At 40.2% G+C, this 25424-nt stretch overlaps 1 protein-coding gene across 3 annotated transcripts in view; it reads right to left on the minus strand.

Moving 5' to 3' along the window:
* KMT2D (lysine methyltransferase 2D) overlaps positions 1 to 25424 on the minus strand; it is a 948037-nt gene that overhangs the window by 632613 nt on the left and 290000 nt on the right. For all 3 annotated transcript variants that reach the window (XM_053708073.1, XM_053708075.1, XM_053708074.1), the window contains one exon: positions 6577 to 8495. In XM_053708073.1, coding sequence (XP_053564048.1) covers positions 6577 to 8495 — 1919 coding nt within the window. The remainder of the gene's footprint in view (positions 1 to 6576; positions 8496 to 25424) is intronic.

Below are 25424 nucleotides of genomic sequence, written 5' to 3' on the forward strand. Positions count from 1 at the left end.
ATGGAACCACAATCTCTTGATTGATATTCCTGTTAGTGACCACCTTAGGTAGGAACCCAGGTTTAGTACGCAGAACTACCTTGTCTGAATGAAAAATCAGATAAGGAGAATCACAATGTAAGGCAGATAACTCAGAGACTCTTCGAGCCGAGGAAATCGCCATTAAAAACAGAACTTTCCAAGATAACAACTTGATATCAATGGAATGAAGGGGTTCAAACGGAACCCCCTGTAAAACATTAAGAACTAAGTTCAAACTCCATGGTGGAGCAACAGTTTTAAACACAGGCTTGATCCTAGCTAAAGCCTGACAAAAAGCTTGAACGTCCGGAACTTCTGACAGACGTTTGTGTAAAAGAATGGACAGAGCTGAAATCTGTCCCTTTAAGGAACTAGCGGATAAACCCTTTTCTAAACCTTCTTGTAGAAAAGACAATATCCTCGGAATCCTAACCTTACTCCATGAGTAACTCTTGGATTCGCACCAATATAAATATTTGCGCCATATCTTATGGTAAATCTTTCTGGTAACAGGCTTCCTAGCCTGTATTAAGGTATCAATAACTGACTCAGAAAAACCACGTTTTGATAAAATCAAGCGTTCAATTTCCAAGCAGTCAGCTTCAGAGAAATTAGATTTTGATGTTTGAAGGGACCCTGGATCAGAAGGTCCTGTTTCAGAGGTAGCGACCAAGGTGGACAGGATGACATGTCCACGATCTGCATACCAAGTCCTGCGTGGCCATGCAGGCGCTATTAGAATCACTGATGCTCTCTCCTGTTTGATTCTGGCAATCAATCGAGGAAGCATCGGGAAGGGTGGAAACACATAAGCCATCCCGAAGGTCCAAGGTGCTGTCAAAGCATCTATCAGAACCGCTCCCGGATCCCTGGATCTGGACCCGTAACGAGGAAGCTTGGCGTTCTGTCGAGACGCCATGAGATCTATCTCTGGTTTGCCCCAACGTCGAGGTATTTGGGCAAAGACCTCCGGATGAAGTTCCCACTCCCCCGGATGAAAAGTCTGACGACTTAAGAAATCCGCCTCCCAGTTCTCCACTCCCGGGATGTGGATTGCTGACAGGTGGCAAGAGTGAGACTCTGCCCAGCGAATTATCTTTGATACTTCCATCATTGCTAGGGAGCTTCTTGTCCCTCCCTGATGGTTGATGTAAGCTACAGTCGTGATGTTGTCCGACTGAAACCTGATGAACCCCCGAGTTGTTAACTGGGGCCAAGCCAGAAGGGCATTGAGAACTGCTCTCAATTCCAGAATGTTTATTGGTAGGAGACTCTCCTCCTGATTCCATTGTCCCTGAGCCTTCAGAGAATTCCAGACAGCGCCCCAACCTAGTAGGCTGGCGTCTGTTGTTACAATTGTCCAGTCCGGCCTGCTGAATGGCATCCCCCTGGACAGATGTGGCCGAGAAAGCCACCATAGAAGAGAATTTCTGGTCTCTTGATCCAGATTCAGAGTAGGGGACAAGTCTGAGTAATCCCCATTCCACTGACTTAGCATGCACAATTGCAGCGGTCTGAGATGTAGGCGTGCAAAGGGTACTATGTCCATTGCTGCTACCATTAAGCCGATCACCTCCATGCATTGAGCTACTGACGGGTGTTGAATGGAATGAAGGACACGGCATGCATTTTGAAGCTTTGTTAACCTGTCTTCTGTCAGGTAAATCTTCATTTCTACAGAATCTATAAGAGTCCCCAAGAAGGGAACTCTTGTGAGTGGAAAGAGAGAACTCTTCTTTTCGTTCACCTTCCATCCATGCGACCTTAGAAATGCCAGTACTAACTCTGTATGAGACTTGGCAGTTTGAAAGCTTGAAGCTTGTATCAGAATGTCGTCTAGGTAAGGAGCTACCGCAATTCCTCGCGGTCTTAGTACCGCCAGAAGAGCACCCAGAACCTTTGTGAAGATTCTCGGAGCCGTAGCCAATCCGAATGGAAGAGCTACAAACTGGTAATGCCTGTCTAGAAAGGCAAACCTTAGATACCGGTAAAGATCTTTGTGAATCGGTATGTGAAGGTAAGCATCCTTTAAATCCACTGTGGTCATGTACTGACCCTTTTGGATCATGGGTAAAATTGTCCGAATAGTTTCCATTTTGAACGATGGAACTCTTAGGAATTTGTTTAGGATCTTTAAATCCAAGATTGGCCTTAAAGTTCCCTTTTTTTTGGGAACCACAAACAGATTTGAGTAAAACCCTTGTCCTTGTTCCGACCGCGGAACCGGATGGATCACTCCCATTAATAAAAGATCTTGTACGCAGCGTAGAAACTCCTCTTTCTTTATTTGGTTTGTTGACAACCTTGACAGATGAAATCTCCCTCTTGGGGGAGAGAATTTGAAGTCTAGAAGGTATCCCTGAGATATGATCTCTAACGCCCAAGGATCCTGGACATCTCTTGCCCAAGCCTGGGCGAAGAGAGAAAGTCTGCCCCCACTAGTTCCGTTCCCGGATCGGGGGCCCTCGATTCATGCTGTCTTAGGGGGGGCAGCAGCAGGTTTCCTGGCCTGCTTGCCCTTGTTCCAGGACTGGTTAGGTCTCCAGCCTTGTCTGTAGCGAGCAACAGCTCCTTCCTGTTTTGGTGCAGAGGAAGTTGATGCTGCTCCTGCTTTGAAATTACGAAAGGAACGAAAATTAGACTGTCTAGCCTTAGGTTTGGCTCTGTCTTGAGGCAGGGCATGGCCTTTACCTCCTGTAATGTCAGCGATAATTTCTTTCAACCCGGGCCCGAATAAGGTCTGCCCTTTGAAAGGTATATTAAGCAATTTAGATTTAGAAGTAACGTCAGCTGACCAGGATTTTAGCCACAGTGCTCTGCGTGCCTGAATGGCGAATCCGGAATTCTTAGCCGTAAGTTTAGTTAAATGTACTACGGCATCTGAAATAAATGAGTTAGCTAACTTAAGGGCTTTAAGCTTGTGTGTAATCTCATCTAATGGAGCTGATTCAAGTGTCTCTTCCAGAGACTCAAACCAAAATGCTGCTGCAGCCGTGACAGGCGCAATGCATGCAAGAGGTTGCAATATAAAACCTTGTTGAACAAACATTTTCTTAAGGTAACCCTCTAACTTTTTATCCATTGGATCTGAAAAGGCACAGCTATCCTCCACCGGGATAGTGGTACGCTTAGCAAAAGTAGAAACTGCTCCCTCCACCTTAGGGACCGTTTGCCATAAGTCCCGTGTGGTGGCGTCTATTGGAAACATCTTTCTAAATATCGGAGGGGGTGAGAACGGCACACCGGGTCTATCCCACTCCTTAGTAACAATTTCAGTAAGTCTCTTAGGTATAGGAAAAACGTCAGTACTCGCCGGTACCGCAAAATATTTATCCAACCTACACATTTTCTCTGGTATTGCAACTGTGTTACAATCATTCAGAGCCGCTAACACCTCCCATAGTAATACACAGAGGTTTTACACGCTTACCTCTTAGTTCTGGTAATTTAGCCAAAACTTCAGTCATAACAGTAGCCATATCCTGTAATGTGATTTGTAATGGCCGCCCAGATGTACTCGGCGCTACAATATCACGCACCTCCCGAGCGGGAGATGCAGGTACTGACACGTGAGGCGAGTTAGTCGGCATAACTCTCCCCTCGTTGTTTGGTGAAATATGTTCAATTTGTACAGATTGACTTTTATTTAAAGTAGCATCAATACAGTTAGTACATAAATTTCTATTGGGCTCCACTTTGGCTTTAGCACATATAGCACAGATATCTTCCTCTGAATCAGACATGTTTAACACACTAGCAAATAAACTAGCAACTTGGAAATACTTTTCAAGTAATTTACTATAATATGAAAACGTACTGTGCCTATAAGAAGCACAGAAAAAAGTTATGACAGTTGAAAATTAATAAACTGAAAAGTTATAGCATCAAATCTTTGTAAAAAACACAATTTTAGCAAAGGATTGCTCCCATTAGCAAAGGATAACTAACCCTGATAGCTAACAGTGAGAGAGATCAGTAAACTGTCATAAATTAAATAAAACGACTGCCAAGTGGAAAAAAATAGTGCCCAAAACATTTTTTCACCCAGTACCTCAGAAAATTAAACGATTTTACATGCCAGCAAAAAACGTTTAACATTAATAAATTGAGTGTTATTAAAAAGCCTGTTGCTAGTCCCTGCAAATTAGGCTAAAGTTTTATGCATACAGTATAATTCCAGTGAAATGCCATTCCCCAGAATACTGAAGTGTAAAATATACATACATGACAGCCTGATACCAGTTGCTGCTACTGCATTTAAGGCTGAGTTTACATTATATCGGTATGGCAGAATTTTCTCATCAATTCCATTGTCAGAAAATAATAAGCTGCTACATACCTCTTTGCAGATTAATCTGCCCGCTGTCCCCTGATCTGAAGTTTACCTCTCCTCAGATGGCCGAGAAACAGCAATATGATCTTAACTACTCCGGCTAAAATCATAGAAAAACTCAAGTAGATTCTTCTTCAAATTCTACCAGAGAAGGAATAACACACTCCGGTGCTATTATAAAATAACAAACTTTTGATTGAAGGTATGAAACTAAGTATAATCACCACAGTCCTCTCACACATCCTATCTATTCGTTGGGTGCAAGAGAATGACTGGTAATGGCAGTTAGGGGAGGAGCTATATAGCAGCTCTGCTGGGTGAATCCTCTTGCACTTCCTGTTGGGGAGGAGTTAATATCCCATAAGTAATGGATGATCCGTGGACTGGATACACTACAAGAGAAATAAATTTATCAGGTAAGCATAAATTATGTTATTTAGTGAGTCGTCAACTGGGTTAGTAGCGGGGACTTCAGTCTGTTCACATAAGTTGTATATACTGAGGATAGACGCTAGCCACAGAGGCTCAACTTAACTCCCTCCTATTTTGCGTGTTGTTTAATGCTAAAGTCCATCAGCTCTTTATATCCTCACCACTGAAGGGGCTTCATCGTGTACACTAAAGGTATAGAGCTACTGTACGGCCTATTGCATTGCACTATCACCCATATTCCCCCTACTCCCATTTCTTTAGATTATGATTTAAAACTGTCCATATGTCCTAAACCCTTTCATTGCACCCACCTAGTTGTATACTCAGTTACATAACAATTATAGCTATTTTACAATGTGTATGTTCAGTGCCTCAGGTCCTTAGATGACTTGCATGTTAAACATTGTATATTTGTAGTGGGTATTTTCTAAGCTGAAGATAGCACTATGGGATTGTTGATTATACATACATCTTTGGGAAGCATTATATAACTGGTGTTGTGTAGGCTGACATATTCTAATGGTCTGTTTATGCCACAAATTATGTTCTTATTTTAATATTATCTTGTGTTGCATTGTTGTCTATAGTTTAACTTAGTCTAGACCTATTATATATATGTATCCTGGTCGAGGATCCAAGTGTATATCCTTGTTGAGGATCCAAGAGTTACTTTATAGACCTAATGTTTACTACTATTTCTTGCTAACCTACGGGTCGGATTATATAGTTTCTTATATATCCCACAATATAACGAGATTCACCATTTGGGACCCAAGAGCTGTCTCTTATTGCTCCTGGATGCCACCTATAATTTTTAAAGTGTTAGGGAGTCCAAAAGTGGCCCCGTATATCATTTAGAAGGCATACAGTTAGACAGGTAGGGGTAATGTCCGCTAATAATTTTGTATAGTGCCACATAAACATGTTACTGCAAATCATTTTTGAGGGTCTATGTTGGCTTGACACATGTAAATAACTTCCACATAAGTTAACTTCTATATCTACAGTGACACCACTTACAATATTTGACCACTTATACATATGCCCTATTATCTACCTTATATAGACCCTATTTTCTACCCTAACCTCCATTTGCAATGATCAGTAATATGTGGCAGAGGTGCTGGGCCTCTATAGTGCATTAATAACATACACTCTAATTGTCTAGCTACTTTGCTTAGAATAAAGCCAAACCAAGTAGCTCTACAGCTCTCCTAAATCTGAATTTAGATCACCACTTAAGCTCTGCCATTCTGGAAGCCTATCACAACAGATCTAGCTTATATTTTTGTTCTTGAGATATAGGTGCCTCTTCCCTATATGTTTAACCTATACCATATATATTGTTGGCAAAACATCATGTCATTCCAATCCTTAGGTCCAAGAGTGGCCTATTTTGTTATTTTATTTCCTCTTTGAAGTCCCCCATTATGTACATGATGTAGTCTATGAGGCCCAAGAGAGACCTCTTTAGCTCCCTGGGGGAAATCTCATTTTATATATCACCATACTTTAAGAGGACACTTCCTATTAGAAACTGAGGTTCAACGTTCAATACTTACTCATATTTTCAAGCAACATTTGTATTAATGGATGATGTTAGTTTGTGACTATGTATTTGTCAGTTTTGTTTGGGACTTGACATTCTGTGTAATAACTTGCTTGTCTTACTTATCTTAAAACCTCAATAAAAAAATTAAAAAAAAATAATAATTGAACACCCTTTTCTGAAATAAATATTCTAAAACAGATCAATGAATTCAAAGAGGTTTATGCTTTTTACTACGTACCTGTATCAGGAAATAAATTGTTAGTTAATTGCTGTTGTTGCATAACTAGCTGCTGTGGTTTCATTCCCATCTGTGGTCCCATCATAGGCTTGGGTGTCAGCACTTGCTGCTGTGGTCCAGATGACTGTACCAAGTGTTGAGCACTTATTAACGGACTCTGACCAGAAGCCACAAGAGGAGACTCTAGGGTAGAAGTTGGTTGTGTCCCACCAATTCTTTGTTGCATTTGCTGTGGTGCTAATAGTTGAGACCCCGAACTCAAAACCTGATGTCTAGAAACTAGTCCAAGTCCTGCTAGGGCATCTGGATGCTGCTGAATAAGGGACCCTTGTGAAGTGGCTATAGAATGTGTTATAGGATGCTGTTGAATACCCTCTGAATGCTGAGTGGACAGCAACTGCTTTTTTTGCTGTTCTTTTTTTTCATGCTCCAGCAGGTCCTCTATAAGAAGTGGAAGCTCACTGGCTACTAAAGAGCTCTCCATCTTCTCAAGATCATCACTTGGAGACTGTCGAGCACCTTGTAGTCCCAGTGTGCCTTCATCCAGCTCAAATTTTCCAAGCATTATATTACTTGAATTAGACAGAGATGCGGATACATTTGTTTCTTTGTTTGGAAATAAAGAGCCACTTGAGTTTGAGGTTTGCACAGAATTTCCACTGGGAATCTGAAGTCCAGATCCAGCTTTTAACACACTGCTACCTAACAAAGCTTTTTCTATACTTTGAGGAGATTCAGTCTTAATGGATAATTGATTGTTAGCAGAAAATTGACAGGTATTTGTCTTGAGGCCACCATCTTCTAGCTTTGGTTTTAAATCACCAATATAAGGAGAACGTTTTGTTTCCACGGCTGATGAAGGCTGGTTAGTCCTCTCACCACCAGTGTTAGAACTAGGTCCAAAACCCATTTCCAAATGACCTGACATTTTTTCTTTGGTTGTTGCCATTTCTGAGTTAACTGGTAACTCCTGCTTGGTATGGTTGAGAACACTGTCTGTTTTTGCCTCCACACCATCAGGCTCCATTTTAAGAAGTGCTTCCTCTTCAGCTTTCTCATTGGCTGATTCAACCAGCCTTAAGTGCTCATTAAAAATATCCTTTTTGTCGCCTGTGTCCAACTCAGGATCAGTGTAAGCCAAGAGGTCAAATTCATCACCATTTAAGAGATCATCAAGATGAGGGTCATTTGTCTCAAGGTTATCTAGATTGCCTAAATCATCCTCTGCTTTAGCTACATCAAGGCTCAAATTTGCTAAATCATCATCCTCTAAATCTTTGTGTGTATCAAAATCAACATCCAACTCTGGTGGGTCATCAGATGGGGCCCGTATTCCCCCTAACCCAGGTCCAGACCTGTTCTTAGAACCCTCTTGTTGTGATCGGTTAGATGTTTCTGTAGGGACTGAATCAGATGATGGCTTGACTTTGGTTTGTATTGTCTGCTGGACAATGCCCAGTTCTCCGTGTGGAATAGTTGGAGTGCAAGTAATTACTCTCTGAGACTGTAGTAACGGGTTCCTCATCACAGGAACTTGTAAAGAGTTTCTTTCTCCTTTTATTAACCCAGAAAGAAGTGGACCACCAGTTCCTTCACCTGGTACAAAAAAGTGGGGTCTATTCTGCAGACCAGGAGGAGAAAATGGAGTTCCTAGGGGTAGCTTCTGTCCATGATGTTGCAACTCAATATAAGGTGCACCACCTACGGTTACCGTGGAAGAAATCTGCTCTGCAGGAAATGGTAACCTTACCATTCCACCACTGTTTACTGTGCTCACTGCAGTGGGAATTGTAGGTCTGTTCACTTCTTGGAAGCGACTAGGTGTCAACATCCTATGTGCCACAGGTGCTTGCCACACTTGCTGCTGATCAGTAAAGGATCCTCGTGGATAAAATGTTTGAGGTCCTTCAGTTGAAAGCCTAGGAAAATGTGAGAGAGGGTATTAAGTGACAGTGTATATATAAACAAGCCTTCATTCCATCAAGTCTATATGATATTATATTAACTGCATTAAATGACCACTAAAAACAGTAGAATGTTCTAATCAGTAAATGCATAATAAAAAATAAAGTTGAGGTTGACACTTATTGTTTTGTTGATAGAATAATATAAGAAATAATGGATGATGTTATATCAATGAATGCAAAGATTGACTTATTGCCAAAACGTAAGTCAGAATGTAGAATTAATGCATTATCTTGTAATGTTCTATTTCATCCAATAAACATCTTTTGAAAAAATGGAGAAAAAAAAAATACAATGCAAAGCACTTAGTTTGAATTTCAGTTAAATAGTAGATTTCTGACAAATTTTAAAGTTAGTTTTATTTTAGGTGCTGGTGCCTCAAAGTGTGCACATAAAAGGTTTGTGAACATTTAAAAAATGTAAGTGAATTGGAAAGTTTTTTTTAAATTGTGTGCTCTATCTAAATAATGAAACTTTCATTTGACGAGTGTCCCTTTAAGAATCCCCACAAGAGTATAATCCGATCAACCCAGCCACTAAGAACAAATCTTGCCATTGTCTAAGAAATGGCAAAATTAAGTATAAAAGCACATTTGATATTTGGACACTACGAAGCAACCAGTGCAATACTATTGGCTCTGTTGATATTGCCACTTGGTGACTTAAAAAAAAAAAAAAAGGAAGGAAACATGTGAAGTGTTATCTACAAAAACAAATGCAGTTTAAAAATGTTTTGCAGTGACAGTAAAATGCTAAAGTATAGTGTTTTGTTTTTTACAGAGAAATAACTTGTGAAAGAAAAACAGAAATTCCAAATTGAGGCGGTTTCCTAAGCAGATAGTTGTCCCCTTTAAAGGGACAGTCAACACCCATGAAAACTTTATTCCATACCTTAGATCAACAACAACAAAAAAGAGCATGCACCGCATCCCATCTTCAATATCACTAACGTTAGGTGGCTAATCTTCAATGAACATTTAGTTTTCAGTGGTAGATATGGCCGCCTAACTCCCCCCACTGTTACGTAGGAGGCTTCTTCTCTAAGTCTTCAGCCAATGAGCATCAAATCCTCGGCTAGATTCTTTAGCCGCGTTCACGGAGACACTTTCTATTTCTAATAGCAAGAGTACTACAATTATATAGCGCATGCGCATTAGAAATAGAACAGTGTCCCTGTGAACGAGTATTGATTTAAAACAAGGAGACTGAGGAAGAGGGGGAGGAGCTTGGCGGCCATATCTACCGCTGAAAACTAAATGTTCATTGAAGATTAGCCACCTAACATTAGTGTTATTAAAGATGGGATGCGGTGCAGGCTCTTTTTTTTTTTTTGATCTAAGGTATGGAATAAAGTTTTCATGGGTGTTGACTGTCCCTTTAAGGTAGATCTCCAGAAAAAGATTTAAACACCAGCTTTTTAGGTTAGTATAAAGCCTCCCGCTTTATACCTGCCAGATAAAATGCAGTTAAAAATATGTAGAATGTTTAGAAAGTGACAGTGATGCCCCCCAACAAATACTGCCAAAACAGGAAGCAAAAGATCCATCAAATCATGCTGAAAAACATAATTTATGTAAGAACTTACCTGATAAATTCATTTCTTTCATATTAGCAAGAGTCCATGAGCTAGTGACGTATGGGATATACATTCCTACCAAGAGGGGCAAAGTTTCCCAAACCTCAAAATGCCTATAAATACACCCCTCACCACACCCACAATTCAGTTTAACGAATAGCCAAGAAGTGGGGTGATAAGAAAAAAGTGCGAAAGCATATAAAATAAGGAATTGGAATAATTGTGCTTTATACAAAAATCATAACCACCACAAAAAAGGGCGGGCCTCATGGACTCTTGCTAATATGAAAGAAATGAATTTATCAGGTAAGTTCTTACATAAATTATGTTTTCTTTCATGTAATTAGCAAGAGTCCATGAGCTAGTGACGTATGGGATAATGATTACCCAAGATGTGGATCTTTCCACGCAAGAGTCACTAGAGAGGGAGGGATAAAATAAAGACAGCCAATTCCTGCTGAAAATAATCCACACCCAAAATAAAGTTTAATGAAAAACATAAGCAGAAGATTCAAACTGAAACCGCTGCCTGAAGTACTTTTCTACCAAAAACTGCTTCAGAAGAAGAAAATACATCAAAATGGTAGAATTTAGTAAAAGTATGCAAAGAGGACCAAGTTGCTGCTTTGCAAATCTGATCAATCGAAGCTTCATTCCTAAACGCCCAGGAAGTAGAAACTGACCTAGTAGAATGAGCTGTAATCCTTTGAGGCAGAGTTTTACCCGACTCGACATAGGCAAGATGAATTAAAGATTTCAACCAAGATGCCAAAGAAATGGCAGAAGCTTTCTGGCCTTTTCTAGAACCGGAAAAGATAACAAATAGACTAGAAGTCTTTCGGAAAGACTTAGTAGCTTCAACATAATATTTCAAAGCTCTAACAACATCCAAAGAATGCAACGATTTCTCCTTAGAATTCTTAGGATTAGGACATAATGAAGGAACCACAATTTCTCTACTAATGATGTTGGAATTCACAACTTTAGGAAAAAATTCAAAAGAAGTTCGCAACACCGCCTTATCCTGATGAAAAATCAGAAAAGGAGACTCACAAGAAATAGCAGATAATTCAGAGACTCTTCTGGCAGAAGAGATTGCCAAAAGAAACAAAACTTTCCAAGAAAGTAATTTAATGTCCAATGAATGCATAGGTTCAAACGGAGGAGCTTGAAGAGCCCCCAGAACCAAAATTCAAACTCCAAGGAGGAGAAATTGACTTAATGACAGGTTTTATATGAACCAAAGCTTGTACAAAACAATGAATATCAGGAAGATTAGCAATCTTTCTGTGAAAAAGAACAGAAAGAGCAGAGATTTGTCCTTTCAAAGAACTTGCGGATAAACCTTTATCTAAACCATCCTGAAGAAACTGTAAAATTCTCGGAATTCTAAAAGAATGCCAAGAAAAATGATGAGAAAGACACCAAGAAATATAAGTCTTCCAGACTCTATAATATGTCTCTCTGGATACAGATTTACGAGCCTGTAACATAGTATTAATCACAGAGTCAGAGAAACCTCTTTGACCAAGAATCAAGCGTTCAATCTCCATACCTTTAAATTTAAGGATTTCAGATCCTGATGGAAAAAAGGACCTTGCGACAGAAGGTCTGGTCGTAGCGGAAGAGTCCACGGATGGCAAGAGGCCATCCGGACAAGATCCGCATACCAAAACCTGAGAGGCCATGCCGGAGCTACCAGCAGAACAAACTAGCATTCCTTCAGAATCTTGGAGATTACTCTTGGAAGAAGAACTAGAGGCGGAAAGATATAGGCAGGATGATACTTCCAAGGAAGTGATAATGCATCCACTGCTTCCGCCTGAGGATCCCGGGATCTGGACAGATACCTGGGAAGTTTCTTGTTTAGATGAGAGGCCATCAGATCTATTTCCGGAAGCTCCCACATTTGAACAATCTGAAGAAATACCTCTGGGTGAAGAGACCATTCCGCCTGGATGCAACGTTTGGCGACTGAGATAATCCGCTTCCCAATTGTCTATACCTGGGATATGAACCGCAGAGATTAGACAGGAGCTGGATTCCGCCCAAACCAAAATTCGAGATACTTCTTTCATAGCCAGAGGACTGTGAGTCCCTCCTTGATGATTGATGTATGCCACAGTTGTGACATTGTCTGTCTGAAAACAAATGAACGATTCTCTCTTCAGAAGAGGCCAAAACTGAAGAGCTCTGAAAACTGCACGGAGTTCCAAAATATTGATCGGTAATCTCACCTCCTGAGATTCCCAAACTCCTTGTGCCGTCAGAGATCCCCACACAGCTCCCCAACCTGTGAGACTTGCATCTGTTGAAATTACAGTCCAGGTCGGAAGCACAAAAGAAGCCCCCTGAATTAAACGATGGTGATCTGTCCACCACGTTAGAGAGTGTCGTACAATCGGTTTTATAGATATTAATTGAGATATCTTTGTGTAATCCTTGCACCATTGATTCAGTATACAGAGCTGAAGAGGTCGCATGTGAAAACGAGCAAAGGGGATCGCGTCCGATGCAGCAGTCATAAGACCTAGAATTTCCATGCATAAGGCTACCGAAGGGAATGATTGTGACTGAAGGTTTCGACAAGCTGAAATCAATTTTAGACGTCTCTTGTCTGTTAAAGACAGAGTCATGGACACTGAATCTATCTGGAAACCCAGAAAGGTTACCCTTGTCTGAGGAATCAATGAACTTTTTGGTGAATTGATCCTCCAACCATGATCTTGAAGAAACAACACAAGTCGATTCGTATGAGATTCTGCTAAATGTAAAGACTGAGCAAGTACCAAGATATCGTCCAAATAAGGAAATACCACAATACCCTGTTCTCTGATTACAGACAGAAGGGCACCGAGAACCTTTGTAAAAATTCTTGGAGCTGTAGCTAGGCCAAACGGCAGAGCCACAAACTGGTAATGCTTGTCCAGAAAAGAGAATCTCAGGAACTGATAATGATCTGGATGAATCGAAATATGCAGATATGCATCCTGTAAATCTATTGTGGACATATAATGCCCTTGCTGAACAAAAGGCAAGATAGTCCTTACAGTTACCATTTTGAACGTTGGTATCCTTACATAACGATTCAATATTTTTAGATCCAGAACTGGTCTGAAGGAATTCTCCTTCTTTGGTACAATGAAGAGATTTGAATAAAACCCCATCCCCTGTTCCAGAACTGGAACCGGCATAATTACTCCAGCCAACTCTAGATCTGAAACACAATTCAGAAATGCTTGAGCTTTCACTGGATTTACTGGGATACGGGAAAGAAAAAATCTCTTTGCAGGAGGTCTCATCTTGAAACCAATTCTGTACCCTTCTGAAACAATGTTCTGAATCCAAAGATTGTGAACAGAATTGATCCAAATTTCTTTGAAAAAACGTAACCTGCCCCCTACCAGCTGAGCTGGAATGAGGGCCGCACCTTCATGTGGACTTAGAAGCTGGCTTTGCCTTTCTAGAAGGCTTGGATTTATTCCAGACTGGAGATGGTTTCCAAACTGAAACTGCTCCTGAGGATGAAGGATCAGGCTTTTGTTCTTTATTGAAACGAAAGGAACGAAAACGATTATTAGCCCTGTTTTTACCCTTAGATTTTCTATCCTGTGGTAAAAAAGTTCCTTTCCCACCAGTAACAGTTGAGATAATAGAATCCAACTGAGAACCAAATAATTTGTTACCCTGGAAAGAAATGGAAAGTAGAGTTGATTTAGAAGCTATATCAGCATTCCAAGTTTTAAGCCATAAAGCTCTTCTAGCTAAAATAGCTAGAGACATAAACCTGACATCAACTCTGATAATATCAAAAATGGCATCACAGATAAAATTATTAGCATGTTGAAGAAGAATAATAATATTATGAGAATCATGATCTGTTACTTGTTGCGCTAAAGTTTCCAACCAAAAAGTTGAAGCTGCAGCAACATCAGCCAAAGATATAGCAGGTCTAAGAAGATTACCTGAACACAGATAAGCTTTTCTTAGAAAGGATTCAATTTTCCTATCTAAAGGATCCTTAAACGAAGTACCATCTGACGTAGGAATAGTAGTACGTTTAGCAAGGGTAGAAATAGCCCCATCAACTCTAGGGATTTTGTCCCAAAATTCTAATCTGTCAGACGGCACAGGATATAATTGCTTAAAACGTTTAGAAGGAGTAAATGAATTACCCAATTTATCCCATTCTCTGGAAATTACTTCAGAAATAGCATTAGGAACAGGAAAAACTTCTGGAATAACCACAGGAGATTTAAAGACCTTATCTAAACGTTTAGAATTAGTATCAAGAGGACCAGAATCCTCGATTTCTAAAGCAATTAGTACTTCTTTAAGTAAAGAACGAATAAATTCCATTTTAAATAAATATGAAGATTTATCAGCATCAATCTCTGAGACAGAATCCTCTGAACCAGAAGAGTCATCAGAATCAGAATGATGATGTTCATTTAAAAATTCATCTGTAGAAAGAGAAGTTTTAAAAGATTTTTTATGTTTACTAGAAGGAGAAATAACAGATATAGCCTTCTTGATGGATTCAGAAACAAAATCTCTTATGTTATCAGGAACATTCTGCACCTTAGATGTTGAAGGAACTGCAACAGGCAATGGTACATGACTAAAGGAAATATCTGCATTAACAAGTTTGTCATGACAATTAATACAAACAACAGCCGGAGGAATAGCTACCAAAAGTTTACAGCAGATACACTTAGCTTTGGTAGTTCCAGCACTAGACAGCGATTTTCCTGAAGTATCTTCTGACTCAGATGCAACGTGAGACATCTTGCAATATGTAAGAGAAAAAACAACATATAAAGCAAAATTGATCAAATTCCTTAAATGACAGTTTCAGGAATGGGAAAAAATGCCAATAAACAAGCTTCTAGCAACCAGAAGCAAAGAAAAAATGAGACTGAAATAATGTGGAGACAAAAGCGACGCCCATATTTTTTAGCGCCAAAAATGACGCCACATCCGGAACGCCAACATTTTTGGCGCAAAAGGACGTCAAAAAATGACGCAACTTCCGGCGACACGTATGACGCCGGAAACAGAAAAGATTTTTTGCGCCAAAAAAGTCCGCGCCAAGAATGACGCAATAAAATGAAGCATTTTCAGCCCCCGCGAGCCTAACAGCCCACAGGGAAAAAGAGTCAAATTTTTTTAAGGTAAGAAAAAATGATTGATTCAAATGCATTATCCCAAATATGAAACTGACTGTCTGAAAATAAGGAATGTTGAACATCCTGAGTCAAGGCAAATAAATGTTTGAATACATATATTTAGAACTTTATAAACAAAGTGCCCAACCATAGCTTAGCGTGTCACAGAAAATAAGATTTACTTACCCCAGGACACTCATCTACATGTTTGTAGAAAGCCAAACCAGTACTGAAACGAAAATCAGCAGAGGTAATGGTATATAAATAAGAGTATATCGTCGATCTGAAAAGCGAGGTAAGAGATGAATCTCTACGACCGATAACAGAGAACCTATGAAATAGACCCCGTAGAAGGAGATCACTGCATTCAAAATAGGCAATACTCTCCTCACATCCCTCTGACATTCACTGCACGCTGAGAGGAAAACCGGGCTCCAACTTGCTGCGGAGCGCATATCAACGTAGAATCTAGCACAAACTTACTTCACCACCACCATAGGAGGCAAAGTTTGTAAAACTGAATTGTGGGTGTGGTGAGGGGTGTATTTATAGGCATTTTGAGGTTTGGGAAACTTTGCCCCTCCTGGTAGGAATGTATATCCCATACGTCACTAGCTCATGGACTCTTGCTAATTACATGAAAGAAACATTTATTTGAAACCCAAACAAAGAATGCGGAGAGTCAACAGTATATGAACCCGTACTCCTTTAGTAAAAAAATAAATGTTAAATCAAAGTAAGCATAAAAAGAAACAATGTGCAGAAAAAAACAGCAAACAACTTACTTGTTTTCTTGCACTTAGCATTTCTCATTGCAGCCACTGCCCTCAGGGAGATGAGTTTGCAACTTAAAGGGACAGTCTATTCAAAATTAAACTTATGATTCAGATAGGGCATGCAATTTTAATCAACTTCCCAATTTACTTTTCTCATTAAATTTGCTTTGTTCTCTTTGTATTCTATGTTGAAAGCTGAACCTAGGTAGGCTTATATGCTAATTTCTAAGCCACTAAAGGCCGCCTTTTATCTCAGTGCATTTTGACAGTTTTTCACAGCTAGAACACAGTTCATGTGTGCCATAAAGGTAACATTCCGTGGAGTTGTTTAGGAGTCAGCACTAAAATGCAAATCTGTCAAATAAACTGAAATAAGGGGGCAGTCTGCAGAGGCTTAGATACAAGGTTTTCACAGAGGTAAAAAGTATTAATATAACCGTGTTGGTTACGCAAAACTGGGGAATGGTATTGTCTATCTTTTTAAAACAAAAAATCTGGAGTAGACTCTCCATTTAAGTTGCATTCTGCCTCTTAAAGGGACAGTCAAGTCCAAAAAAACTTTCATGATTTAAATAGGGCATGCAATTTTAAACAACTTCCCAATTTACTTTAATCAACAATTTTGCTTTGTTCTCTTGGTATTCTTAGTTGAAAGCTAAACCTAGGAGGTTCATATGCTAATTTCTTAGACCTTGAAGACTGCCTATAATCTGAATACATTTTGACCACTAGAGGGCATTAGTTCACATGTTTCATATAGATAACATTGAGCTCATGCACGTAAAGTGACCTAGGACTGAGCACTGATTGGCTAAACTGCATGTCTGTCAAAACAACTGAAATAAGGGGGCAGTCAGCAGAGGCTTAGATACAAGATAATTACAGAGGTAAAATGTGTATTATAACTGTGTTGGATATGCAAAACTGGGGAATGGGTAATAAAGGGATTATCTTTCTTTTTAAACAACAAAAATTCTGGTGTTGACTGTCCCTTTAAGAGCATGAACAAAACAGACTTACTGTCTCTCAAGTGCTCTCTAAATAGTAAACCAGCTCAAGTTACTCTAGAAGATTAATGACATCATGCTAGATTAGACTTCTCGTAGAGCACACATCTTCCTTGAAAAGCTGTGACAGTAAGTAATGGAAACTGCATAAATCAAGTTATAAATTATGAATAATACATATTGCTATGATTTCTATTAAGTATATTAAAGAGACAGTCAAGTCCAAAATAAACTCATGTTTCAAATAGGGCATGTAATTTTAAACAACTTTCCAATTTACTTTTATCACCAATTTTGCTTTGTTCTCTTGGTATTCTTAGCTGAAAGCTAAACCTAGGAGGTTCATATGCCAAATTCACAGACCTTGTAGGCTGCCTCTAACCTAAATGCATTTTGACAGTTTTTCACCACTAGAGGGAGTTAGTTCATGTGTTTCATATAGATAACATTTATCTCACGCACATGAAGTTACCCTGGAGTGAGCACTGATTGGCTAAAATGCAAGTCAGTCAAGAGGAATGAAATAAGGGGACAGAGGCTTTGATAAAAGTTAATCACAGAGGTAAAACATGTATTATAACTGTGTTTGTTATGCAAAACTGGGGGATGGGTAATTAATGGATTATCTATCTTAAAAAGTCAAAAACTCTAAGTATAACTGTTTAGTATTTGTTTAATTACAACAATGGGACATAAAACACTAGCGTAAGTTTCTAAATATATAATGCAGCCAAAGCTTACCTGCAAAACAGTTTCTGATTTAACCCCCATTAACCCATTTATTTAAGGCATAGTTTTGTTTGCAGCAAACTCCCCCCCTGGGCATTTCCATATATGGAAGGTGCTATCCAGGCATAGCTTCAGCCGAATGCACATGATAGAAGGGGCAAAGTCACTTGACACACGACTGAAGCAGTGCACAGTATATAATGTGCACGGATTCCCTAAGCACAACAGAAGCTTTCACAAAGCTTGTGAGATAATCACCATGGAAACGAGCAAGGCTCTTGTATATTGGAACTTGTCATTTATAGTGGATAGAAATATATTTCCATACACTTTTTACAAAAAACAAAATTTTTCAGTAGGTAGTAGATAAAAGGGCTTTCCCCCTCAAACCCCCCCCCCCCCCCCATGCACACTTTTGATACATGACACCACAAGGTATGGAGTAAGACACTGATACAGGGGGTGGAGCTGGCAACACTAAATTTAAATTTTTGGAAATTTTATTACATTACTTATAAGCTGGGGGGTTTTACACACTGTTTACCTTAAATGACCCTTCTATAATATGCCCTTAAAGGAACATTAAACCCAAACAAATTCTTTCATGATTCAGATAGAAAATACAATTTTAAACAACATTCCAGTTTACTTCTATTATCTAATTTGCTTCATTCTTTAGCTATCCTTTGTTGAAGAAATAGCAATGCACATGCGTGAGCCAATCACACAAGGCATCTATGTGCAGCTACCAATCAGCAGCTTCTAAGCCTATCTAGATATGCTTTTCAGCAAAAGAATATCAAGAGAATGAAACATTAGATAATAGAAGTAAATTAGAAAGTTGTTTAAAATTGCATGCTCTTTCTAAATCATGAAAGAAAAAAATATGTGTTTCATGTCCCTTTAACTCAAAATATTTTATGGCATTTGAATGTTTTTTGTCAATGTTGGCATTAAACTGACAGAAATATAGAAACCTACAAGGTTGTACTTCATACAGCTGTCTTGCATAGGTCTTCAGAGATAATATCTGCTAAGATCCAAAAAATTGAAAACATCACTTTGGGAATGCCCTGGAAAAGCCTTCTTCATTGCCTGACTGTGAGGATGCATTAACAATCCACAATGGAAACAATCTTTGTCAAAATAAAATAGTGTTGTAAATAGTGGCCATAGAGTCCATGAGCTAGTGACATAAGGGATATACATTCCTACCAGGAGGGGGCAAAGTTTCCCAAACCTCAAAATGCCTATAAATACACCTCACACCACACTCATTCCTCAGTTTAACGAATAGCCAAGTAGTGAGGTGTAAAAAGGAGTAAAAAGGCATACAAAGAGGAACTGCAAAATATATTGTGCTTTTATACAACAACAAAAAATCATAACCACAACAAAAAACATAATTTATGTAAGAACTTACCTGATAAAACATAATTTATGCTTACCTGATAAATTTATTTCTCTTGTAGTGTGTTCAGTCCACGGGTCATCCATTACTTATGGGATATATTCTCCTTCCCAACAGGAAGTTGCAAGAGGATCACCCAAGCAGAGCTGCTATATAGCTCCTCCCCTCACATGTCATATCCAGTCATTCGACCGAAACAAGACGAGAAAGGAGAAACTATAAGGTGCAGTGGTGACTGGAGTTATAATTTAAAAATTTAGAACCTGCCTGAAAAAGACAGGGCGGGCCGTGGACTGAACACACTACAAGAGAAATAAATTTATCAGGTAAGCATAAATTATGTTTTCTCTTGTTAAGTGTGTTCAGTCCACGGGTCATCCATTACTTATGGGATACCAATACCAAAGCTAAGTACACGGATGATGGGAGGGACAAGGCAGGAACATTAAACAGAAGGAACCACTGCCTGTAGAACCTTTCTCCCAAAACCAGCCTCCGAAGAAGCGAAAGTGTCAAATTTGTAAAATATGGAAAAAGTATGAAGTGAAGACCAAGTTGCAGCCTTGCAAATCTGTTCAACAGAGGCCTCATTCTTAAAGGCCCAGGTGGAAGCCACAGCTCTAGTGGAATGAGCTGTAATTCTTTCAGGAGGCTGCTGTCCAGCAGTCTCATAGGCTAAACGTATTATGCTACGAAGCCAAAAAGAGAGAGGTAGCCGAAGCCTTTTGACCTCTCCTCTGTCCAGAGTAAACGACAAACAGAGAAGAAGTTTCTCTAAAATCTTTAGTTGCCTGTAAGTAGAACTTCAGAGCACGGACCACGTCTAGATTATGCAAAAGACGTTCCTTCTTTGAAGAAGGATTAGGACATAACGATGGAACAACAATCTCTTGATTGATATTCCTGTTAGACACAACCTTAGGTAAAAACCCAGGTTTAGTACGCAGAACTACCTTGTCTGAATGAAAGATCAGATAAGGAGAATCACAATGTAAGGCAGATAACTCAGAGACTCTTCGAGCCGAGGAAATAGCCATCAAAAACAAAACTTTCCAAGATAAAAGCTTAATATCAATGGAATGAAGGGGTTCAAACGGAACACCCTGAAGAACTTTAAGAACCAAGTTTAAGCTCCACGGAGGAGCAACAGCTTTAAACACAGGTTTAATTCTAGCTAAAGCCTGACAAAAGGCCTGGACGTCTGGATGCTCTGCCAGACGTTTGTGTAAAAGAATAGACAGAGCTGAAATCTGTCCCTTTAGCGAACTAGCGGATAAACCCTTTTCTAAACCCTCTTGTAGAAAAGCTAATATCCTAGGAATCCTAACCTTACTCCATGAGTAACTCTTGGATTCGCACCAATATAAATATTTACGCCATATCTTATGATAAATTTTTCTTGTCACAGGTTTCCGAGCCTGTATTAATGTATCAATAACCGAATCCGAAAACCCACGCTTTGATAGAATCAAGCGTTCAATTTCCAGGCAGTCAGCCTCAGAGAAATTAGGTTTGGATGGTTGAAAGGACCCTGAATTAGAAGGTCCTGCCTCAGAGGAAGAGACCATGGTGGACAGGACGACATGTCTACTAGGTCTGCATACCAGGTCCTGCGTGGCCACACAGGCGCTATCAGAATTACCGATGCCCTCTCCTGTTTGATCCTGCCAATCAGCCGAGGTAGCAACGGAAATGGTGGAAACACATAAGCTATGTTGAAAACCCAAGGGGCTGCTAATGCACCCACCAGCACCGCTCCCGGGTCCCTGGACCTGGATCCGTAACAAGGAAGCTTCGCGTTCTGGCGAGATGCCATGAGATCCAGATCCGGTTTGCCCCAACGACGAATCGGTTGAGCAAATACCTCCGGGTGAAGTTCCCACTCTCCCGGATGAAAAGTCTGGCGACTTAGGAAATCCGCCTCCCAGTTCTCTACGCCTGGGATGTGAATCGCTGAAAGGTGGCAAGAGTGAGACTCTGCCCAGCGAATTATTTTCGAGACTTCCAACATCGCTAGGGAACTCCTGGTTCCCCCTTGATGATTGATGTAAGCCACAGTCGTGATATTGTCCGACTGAAATCTGATGAACCTCAGCTTTGCTAACTGAGGCCAAGCCAGAAGAGCATTGAATATTGCTCTTAATTCTAGAATGTTTATTGGGAGGAGTTTCTCCTCCTGAGTCCACGATCCCTGAGCCTTCAGGGAATTCCAGACTGCTCCCCAGCCTAGAAGGCTGGCATCCGTTGTTACAATCGTCCAATCTGGCCTGCGAAAGGTAATTCCTTTGGACAGATGAACCGGTGACAACCACCAGAGAAGCGAATCTCTGGTCTCCTGGTCCAGATTTAGCAAAGGGGACAGATCTGAGTAATCCCCGTTCCATTGACTGAGCATGCATAGTTGCAGCGGTCTGAGATGCAGGCGCGCAAATGGCACTATGTCCATTGCCGCTACCATTAAGCCGATTACCTCCATGCACTGAGCTACCGATGGGCTTGGAATGGAATGAAGGACACGGCAAGCATTGAGAATCTTTGATAACCTGGACTCCGTCAGGTAAATCTTCATCTCTACAGAATCTATAAGAGTCCCTAGAAAAGGAACCCGTGTGAGTGGTAACAGAACTCTTTTCCACGTTCACTTTCCACCCATGCGACCTCAGAAATGCTAGAACTATCTCTGTATGAGACTTTGCATTCTGAAAATTTGACGCTTGTATCAGAATGTCGTCTAGGTACGGAGCCACCGCTATGCCTCGTGGCCTTAGTACCGCCAGAAGTGAGCCAAGAACCTTCGTAAAAATTCTCGGGGCCGTGGCTAACCCGAAGGGAAGAGCCACAAACTGGTAATGCCTGTCTAGAAAGGCAAACCTCAGGTACTGATAATGATCTTTGTGAATCGGTATATGAAGGTAAGCATCCTTTAAGTCCACCGTGGTCATATATTGACCCTCTTGGATCATGGGTAGGATGGATCGAATGGTTTCCATCTTGAACGATGGTACCCTTAGGAATTTGTTTAAGATCTTTAAGTCCAAGATTGGTCTGAAGGTTCCCTCTTTTTTGGGAACCACAAATAGATTTGAGTAAAATCCTTGTCCCTGTTCCGATCGCGGAACAGAGTGGATCACCCCCATGATTAAGAGGTCTTGAACACATTGCAGAAATGCCTCTCTCTTTACTAGGTTTGTCGATAACCTCGAAAGATGGAACCTCCCTTGTGGAGGAGAGGATTTGAAATCCAGAAGGTATCCCTGAGATATAATCTTTAACGTCCAGGGATCCTGCACATCTCTTGCCCAAGCCTGGGCAAAGAGAGAAAGTCTGCCCCCCACTAAATCCGTCTCTGGATAGGGGGCCCTGACTTCATGCTGTCTTAGGGGCGGGAGTAGGCTTTCTAGCCTGCTTGCCCTTGTTCCATGACTGGTTGCCTTTCTCTACGACCGATAACAGAGAACCCATTAAATAGACCCCGTAGAAGGAGATCATTGAATTCAAATAGGCAATACTCTCCTCACATCCCTCTGACATTCACTGCACGCTGAGAGGAAAACCGGGCTCCAACCTGCTGCGGAGCGCATATCAACGTAGAATCTAGCACAAACTTACTTCACCACCTCCATAGGAGGCAAAGTTTGTAAAACTGATTTGTGGGTGTGGTGAGGGGTGTATTTGTAGGCATTTTGAGGTTTGGGAAACTTTGCCCCTCCTGGTAGGAATGTATATCCCATAAGTCACTAGCTCATGGACTCTTGCTAATTACATGAAAGAAAAGGGTGGGTCTCATGGACTTGCCAATATGAAATAAATTAATTTATCGGGTAAGTTCTTACATAAATTAGGTTTTCTTTCATGTAAGTGGCAAGAGTCCATGAGCTAGTGACATATGGGATAAAACACCCAAGGTGTGGAAGTCCACAGAAGAGTCACTAGAGAGGGAAGGATAATATAACAGCTATTTCCGCTGAGAAATTAAATCCAAACAATAATTACGTTTTTCTTATAAACTTCATAAAAACTTAAATCATAAGCAGTAGAATCAAACAAACAGCTACCTTCTACCAAAACCTGCTTCAAAAGAAGCAAATTCATCAAAATGGGAAAAATTTAGTAAATGTATGCAAAGAAAGCCAAGTTGCTGCTTTGCAAATCTTATCAACCGAAGCTTCATTCTTAAAAACCCATGAAGAAATGACTGATCTAGAATGAGCTGTAATTCTCTGAGGCGGAGACTGCCCCGCCTCCAAATAAGCTTTGTGAATCAAAAAGCGTTAACCAAGATGCCAAAGAAATGGCAACGTCTTTCTGACCTTTCCAGAACCAGAAAAAACAACAAATAGACTAGAATTCTTTCTGAAATCCAAAGAATGTAAAGATCTTTCCAGAGAATTCTTAGGATTAAGACACAAAGAAGAAACAACAATTTCCCTACTAATGTTAATAGAATTCTCAACTTTAGGAAGAAATTTGAATTAAGTCCGCAAAACAGCGTATCTTGATGTAAAATAAGGTAAGGAGGCTCACAAGTGAGCTGATAACCCAGAAACTCTTCTAGTACAAGAGATAGCCAAAAGAAGGCATAGGCTCAAAAGAATAAGCCTGCAAAATTCTTAAAACCAAATTAGGACTCCAAGGAGGAGAAATTAATTTAATAACAGATTTGATACGAACCAAAGCCTGAACAAAAAACAGTGAATATCAGGAAGTTTAGCAATCTTTCTATGAAATAACACAGAAAGAGCAGAGATGTGGCCCTTCAAAGTACTTGCAGACAAAGCCTTATCCAAACCATCCTGAAGAAATTATAAAATTCTAGGAATTCTAAAAGAATGCCAAGAGAATTTATGAAAAGAGCACCATGAAATATAGGTATTCCAAACCTGATAATAAATCTTTCTTGAAAGAAATTTACGACCCTGTAACAGTGTTAACCACTGAGTCAGACACCTCTATGACTAAGCGTTAAATTTTAAGGTAGGGAATTTGAACAGTTTGAGAACCTGATGGAAAAACGGCCTTGAGACAGAAAGTCTGGCCTTAGAGGAAGTGACCAAGGCTGGCAACTGGACATCCTGACAAGATCCACATCCAAAAACCTGTAAAGCCATGCAGGTGCTACCAGAAACACATGAGACTGTTCCATTATAATCTTGGAGATCACCCTTGAAAGAAGAACCAGAGGATGAAAAATGTAACCAGATTGGAAAAACACAGGAAACTGCTAACGTATCCACCATCTCTGCCTGAGGATCCCTGAACCTGGAAAGGTATCTGGGAAATTTCTTGCTTAGGAGAGGTCATCAGAACTATTCCTGGAAGGCCCCACATCTGTAAAATCTGAAGAAAAAAAAATAAACATCTGGATGGAGAGACCAAAAGTAAAGTCTGTAAAGTCTGGCGGCTGAGATAATCCGCCTCCCAATTGTCTACACCTGGGATATGAATCGCAGAAATTAGTCAGGAGTTGAATTCCGCCCAAAAAAGTATTTGAGATACTTCTTTTCATTGCTAAAAGGACTGCAAGTCCCTCCCTGATGATATATGCCACAGTTGTGATTATTGTCTGTCTGAAAACTAATGAAACATTCTCTCTTAAATTGAGGCCAAGCCTCAAGAGTTCTGAAAATAGCAAAGAGTTCTAAAATAATGATTGGTAACCTCACCTCTAGGTTTCCAACCCCTTTGTGCTGTCAGGGAAACCCAGACAGCTCCACAACCTGTAAGACTTGCATCCGTAAAAGAATACAGTCCAGGACAGACGAACACAGGCGGCCCCCCGAATAATATGATGATGGTCTAACCACCAAGTCAGAGAGAGTGTTGGGATTTAAGTATATCAACTGTGATACCCGAGAATAATCCCTGCACCATAGATTCAGCATGCAAAGCTGCAAAGGTCTCATAAGAAAACAAGCAAAAGGGGAACGCGTCCAATGCAGCAGTCATGAAACCTAAAAACTTCCCTGCACCTAGCCACTGAAGGGAATAATAGAGACTGAAGGTTTAGACAGGCTAAAACTAATTTCATTCGTCTCTTGACTGTTAAAGACAGAGTCATGGACATTGCATTTATCTGGAAACCTAAAAAGGTGACCCTTGGCTGAGGAATCGCGAAACTCTTAGGTAAATTGATCCTCCAACCATGTCTGAAGAAACAGCACTAGTTGATTCATGTGAGATTCTGCTAAAAGAAAGGATTGAGCTAGTACCAAGATA

The sequence above is a fragment of the Bombina bombina genome, chromosome 3, assembly GCF_027579735.1.
Source record: "Bombina bombina isolate aBomBom1 chromosome 3, aBomBom1.pri, whole genome shotgun sequence".
Classification (NCBI taxonomy): Eukaryota; Metazoa; Chordata; class Amphibia; order Anura; family Bombinatoridae; genus Bombina; species Bombina bombina.